General features: G+C 35.5%; 1 protein-coding gene across 1 annotated transcript; it reads right to left on the bottom strand.

The window, feature by feature from the left end:
* Nucleotides 1–1,714: 1,714 nt before the first annotated feature.
* On the bottom strand, nt 1,715–5,706 carry LOC111496399 (dolichyl-diphosphooligosaccharide--protein glycosyltransferase subunit 1A-like). The gene is made up of 10 exons (XM_023146816.1): nt 5,434–5,706; nt 5,103–5,147; nt 4,268–4,902; nt 4,029–4,176; nt 3,774–3,950; nt 3,258–3,326; nt 3,017–3,106; nt 2,683–2,841; nt 2,328–2,552; nt 1,715–2,126 (listed from the first exon to the last, which is right to left on the bottom strand). Exons 1-10 carry the CDS (start codon nt 5,524–5,526, stop codon nt 1,935–1,937), a joined length of 1,833 nt encoding a protein of 610 aa, XP_023002584.1. The 5' UTR covers nt 5,527–5,706; the 3' UTR covers nt 1,715–1,934.
* Between the last annotated feature and the right edge of the window lie 446 nt (nt 5,707–6,152).

Below are 6,152 nucleotides of genomic sequence, written 5' to 3'. Positions count from 1 at the left end.
TTTTTTTTTTTTTTTTTTTTTTTTTTTTTTTTTTTTTTTTTTTGACTTCAATATGGATGCACCTATGAGTTTATAATGTTGCAAGGAACAAGAATTATCGTTTATTGTTTAATAAACTTGTGTTGGAATAATTATTATAAAAACATTTTTTTAAATACTCCAAATAAATAATGATCATAAATAAGTAAATAACGGGAAAAAAAGGAGAAACTCATTTGTTAGGAGAACGATTGAAGCGGCAGTGAAGGGTACAAGTTGAAGAGGGATTAAGGGGGCGTTTTTAATGTGGATTTATGTAAGGTTGAGTAAGAGAACAAGGAAACAAACATAGGACCAAAACTCGCAACAAGCATAGGCTACAAGTGGAACGAGTTTCGTGTGAGTATGGGATGTTTTAGACTCAAAAGGACGAGGGCAATACATGTGTTGGGTTGAATCAATGGGAAGAAGCTGCCCTATCAATATCGGCCTATACTACCTAAAATTATTAAATATAGGTCTAGTTAGGAAACACTATGATGAAATTGTCATATTAAGAGTAAATTACATAAGAGAAATGATTAATGATCTAAGTAAGTAGCTTATCGAAACTCTAAGACAAGTTTTAACTTGTTATACACGAATATAGCATGTTAACCCTACGATTGGGAGATAAAAATATTACATGAATGTAGATGGCATAGTCGTAAATGCATGCATAAGATGTGAGCATGTTAGAAATTCATGATTAATAAGTAGACGTATACTCTAGTTTATGCTTATGAACTAGTTATGTTATGAGATCTAAATGAGTATTCTTAGTCTACTAATCATCGTGGAACTTCGGATTGTTGCATTGTGTGTTAAGTTAGGGACAATGAGTATGCTTGACCATCGGACTATGGAGTACTTCAGGTTGCCAAAGAGTTAAATAGATGAGTCGTATTGGACCAAGAACAAATCTTACATACATATAAGTACTTAATGAGTAAATATCAAAGTTATTTTTAATGTACTTTCTAAACAGACATGGAATGGTGTGATCGAGACAACGATGTAACCAATCTGAGTAAAGTGTACGCGAGAACGAGTTATCCGATCTTTAAACTTCTTGTATACAAGAGAAAAAGAATCAAAGAGATTTCATTTCTTTCCGAATTATGAACACTCTCCCTCTTCTCTCACAATACATGGTGACTCATCGGCAACGTACCGATGGTAGTAACAATGGTGGCACAACCATGAAAGTATCTCCTTCCTCTCTTTTTTACACTCTCTTCTTCATTCTCTACCCAGCTGCGACTGAACTTACAACCTTCCCACCATCTCTTCTCAGTAGTTGTATTCTTATTCCTCTCAACCACGGCTTGATTTATACCATACTAGTTTGCTTTGGACCGCTAGAAGAGTGATTCGATTTGCTCGATTTAACTATTTCAAGAATTGAAAGTTCGGTTTGGTCTTTTGTCAATCTAAATAAAGCTGAGATGATAAGTCACTAATTATCATTTCAAAGGTCGGTAGTTCTATCCTCAACTAATGTCCACCACCTGGATAAGCTCCTCCGCCTCACATAGGTTGTCCACCACCTGGATAAGCTCCTCCGCCTCACATAGGTTGTCCAAGATCCTCTCCAAATCCTCTAGTTTCTTAATTCTCACATCACCTAAAGATATTAAAATCACTCCTTCAAAACCTTCCTAACAGAGGATAATTTCAATGAAACAAAAAGGAATTCTGTAAACAAAGCATCCTCTCTATTCCAGGTCTATTCTTTCTAATTCGATCAAAATTCAAAACATTGCAAGTCATCAGTTTACAGGTTCATAATTTAGAAGGTTAACCAAATTCTCTAAATAAAGCACAACAAAATTCTGAACCTGAAACAAACATTCGCCAGTCTATCTTAGGCATTACGTGGCTGTGAAGATGAATACGCTAACACTGCCAATTCATTATATTTCATCGATAAACTCAAGTAGATCGTCAACTTCCTGCCTCAAGGCTGTAATTCTTTGCTGCTGTGAAGCAACCCTGTTCTCAATTTCACGTCCCCCATACTTCTTCTCATAGCAGTCCACCACCGTCGTGTGTTTCACAATCAGCCTCTCCTGCAGATCTCTCTCCTTGGCCACCAACTCTTCCACCTGCACGAGCAGCAAGACTTCATACTTAATATAGATCGTTTGCGGCAGCCAGCATCCCCACTTTTCAAAATCAGTTAGTGAACATCAAAATTTAGTTCAAGCCAACAAGAGACATCTCTTTTTACATATCACACTATAATTTGTTTGTCAAAGCATACTAATTATGGTTTAATCTTTGTGGGAAAATCAGAAGCAATTGACCTTGGGCAATATATGGGTAGCCTGCTGGGATGATTGCAAGAATGAAATCAAAGGCTTCAACTCTTTTAAAAGCTCTTTCAATGAAGCATCAGCTGCTTTACGAGCTGCTTTACAAGCTTGGATGTCACCAGTCCGAGAAAGATCACGCAATGATGCTTCCAATTTATCGTGTATGGTTAAGCATCTGTTGATAATATTCTGAACTTGTTGAATCACAGTTTGCACCTGAATGAGATGGCCAGTGCAACAAGGCAGTGAGAGTTCAGTGACAGAAATGCAAGGCATCTTCTACTGTAGCCCTGCCTAACCATCTAAATACTTGGAAGAATACCATAGAGGATACCATCTTCCTTACCTCATCCCATTGTAACTTAGCTAAATAAGAAGCAGAAGACTTCGAAATTGACATGTCAGAATGCATATAAATGATGCCTGAGACAAAAAGGATAAAGAATCCAAAAATCAACATCACAGGCTCCCTGAGCATTGAAATGCAGTTGAACTTGTAGTAGACCTGCAAATAACGTAAGAGAGAGTTAGCATACTTCACAATTCAGATCTGAGAAACCTTTACTTCAACCGTACTGGTACAACTCATAGAAGGACTACTACGTCCATGAAGTTGCCAAATCAATAGTGATAAAGAACATCGACATGCAGATCAATTTTGATTTAAAGACGGATGATACCTGGAAGTGCTGATTATGCTCCGGCACAACATTTTCCTTTTCCAGTACAACAACTGGTCTACCATCAATGTCCAAGTGTGAAAATTTTGTCTGTAACAATTAAAATAGAAACTTCAGGGAAACAAAATTAATGTGTCTTCTTTAAAATAAAAAAAAATAAAAAAAAATAAAAAAAAATAAAAAATCAGCAAACAAACAGAAAAGAGACTAATAAAAGAGTCCTGGCACTAGTCTATACTACCTCAAGCCACTGTTTATGAGAAAATGGAACAGACACAGACATATCTCTGGAGCCCTCGGGTAAAACAACCTGAAGTTTACAAAAAAAAAAAAAAAAGTCATTTACATGAAGAAGAAAAGAAACATTTTGTTCTAGTTCTACACAAACCGAATTCAATCCATAGATGCATCTCTTGAACACAATAGACAACAAAAGCACAGAAGTCATAATAACCATTTGAAAAGAAAGAGTGACGTATAAGTAAATAAAAAAGTTGCAACAATGTCAAATGGTACAAATTTCATATAGCATATAAAAGATGGGAAGCAGTTAACCCATAAATTTGCACATAGCCTTTGCTGAATGTTACCTAAGTTTTAGAACGTCAAATAAAATTTCAGGAAAGTGTCGCCAATAAAGGATGCCAAATTTTATTTTTTGATCTAATAAATCCCAAAATTTTAGGAGGCTATGTTTCTGGTGGCAAGAGCCTATCAATCACATTTCAGCATATAATCATAGAAGAAAAGAAATTACCTTGACAATGAGCCTATCAATCACAACATCATTTATAGGAGAACCAAAAGTGATGTTAAGAAAGCGTTTTCCCTGATCCTGAAATAGAAAATCCTGAAGTGGCAAACCATATCCAATGGTAAAAGAAGTTCTCCAACCACCAAACATTGGATATCTAGGTTCAATCTCCAGCTCAGTCTGAAAATTTAGAAAAGAATTGAGAAAATAATCAGGTAGAAAATTGAGGTCGTCATATTGCTAAAACAAAATTTTCACCTTCTTAGAATCACCCCATAGATGAGATGTAGAGATGTTTCCAATTTCGTCCCTATAGTATACCGAATGAGTTCTTGGTGGTAGTTTTGCAACAAGATTTCTAAATGCTGAAGCCCCTCTTGCATAAGGTCTGGCCTGATAATCAAGCCTGCGGCAAAAATAACCAAAAAAGTTACATGTCCTGATAGAACAAAAACTTTGAATAACTAGTGGAAAGAAGAAAGAAAACGAGGAAATACCTGGAAAATTCCCCTCTACTTTGAGCACCACCATGGACAAGATTATAATGCTCTGTTATTTGAATGCTGCCCCAGTGAGAAATCTCTACCTCACGGACAAGCTCTTGAGCAACAGGAAATGGACTGTTGTTTTCAAAATGAAAGCGTATGGGTTTCACTGAATATGGGGGCAGATTCTCATAAGGACCATATTTGATCTCAGAACCATGAGTCTTCGTGTTTTCCAATTTTGTATAAGATTCAATTCTTGCTTCAGGCAATTTAACACTCAGTGACTGGACCTTGACAGAATAAGGAGACAAAAAGTATGCAGTGTCAAGAAACACTACAAACTGAACATCAGCCTGGGTGATTTTCTCTGGGAATGGATGCAACACATGGGTGTAAACAGCCAAGACATCAAAAGTCAAGCTTTCACCCTGGTTTAATCCCTTTGGTAGAGATACCGAGTAAAATTTCAATTCTGGAGGCATTTCCTTGGGATAAACAACATCGACAGGGAAATTTATAGCAGATCCTTTGGGTTTCCCTTTTCTTTCATTCAATGTTACTTGAATATGAGCCAAGTGTTTTGCTTGTTCCTCGGGAAAGGTTAACAATACTTCAGACACCACATCAGTCCCCTCATTTTCTACCTGGAACAGCATGAAGAAGTTACAAAAGCATAGATACTCAAACACCCATTTCCTCCTTACACTGACTCATTATACAGCAACTCCTAAACACTATTCTACAATGTGCCCCATCACAAAGAATGTGGCAAATAACTGCACCTTTCCAAGTTCATGTAAATTTCAAGAAAAATAAATTGAAAATAGCAGCAAGAGATACGTACCCTTATAGTTGAAGATACGCGAACAATCTGAGAAGTCAAGTCAATCTGCAAGCGGGAAGAGAAATTCAGTCAACGACACCATGCCGAGGTGAATAAATTACATCAAAAAATGGAATTTCAAAATCCTTAAGTGCAGCAACCATAGAGAGTTCAAGAGAAGAAAAAGTAAAAATAAGTGTTGATAACTAACAATTGAGAACTAAACCCTATCATAAAACCCAAATCTCTAAGCATTACTCAAATGAATGAAACAAAGGAAGGAATCTAATCCAATTGAGCAATTGAAATATATATATAAAAGATAACAAGGAAATCTTCCAGAGAAACTTACCCGGCGATCAACCTTGGAGAAGATCAGATCGGAAAATACAGGCGAAAGGATGAGAGCAACCGTGAAAAGGAACAGATCCAACTTGAATGCCATGTTAGGATTCGTCCTCAGTTGTAGGAAGGATGAACTCAAAGTGGATCAGGAAGAGATGGAAGCATAAGGCAATGGCAATGCGGAGGAGTATAGTCGGAGTCTCTAACGAGTGAGGAACAACGCGACGACGACGACTCAGAGGAAAAGGAAATGGTTGGGAAAGTCGTAATTTTGGTGATTAAAAGGACTCGGGAAAGCTCAACTCTTCTCTAATCCGGTAATTGCTAAGGCTTAGGTAAATTAATAAAAATATTTTTTTAATTTTAGAAAATACTTCTTAATTTTTAAAATTCTAATAATATTAATATTTTATTTCAAAAATATTCTTAAATTTTTTTAAAAAACTTCAGAAATATATTTTAATTTCTTTTTAAAATTTTTAAAATATTTTTACAGTAAATATCACATTAAAAATTTATAAGTATTTTTTAAACCTAGGTTGTTTTTGTACTAAATAATTAATGAAATTTATTTTTGTTACACAAAAATAATATTTTTATTAATTTAGAAGATTTTTAGGTTATGAAATTAATGTTTCTTTTCCGAGCTAATTGATAAAATCTTTCAGACTAATCTGATTTATTGAATTGTTGATATGACCCACTTGAATAGAGTTCACAACTCAA

Source organism: Cucurbita maxima, unplaced genomic scaffold (genome assembly GCF_002738345.1).
Source record: "Cucurbita maxima cultivar Rimu unplaced genomic scaffold, Cmax_1.0 Cma_Scf00022, whole genome shotgun sequence".
NCBI lineage: Eukaryota > Viridiplantae > Streptophyta > Magnoliopsida > Cucurbitales > Cucurbitaceae > Cucurbita > Cucurbita maxima.
The sequence above is the reverse complement of the archived record's forward strand: the minus strand, read 5'-3'. Positions and strand labels throughout refer to the sequence as shown.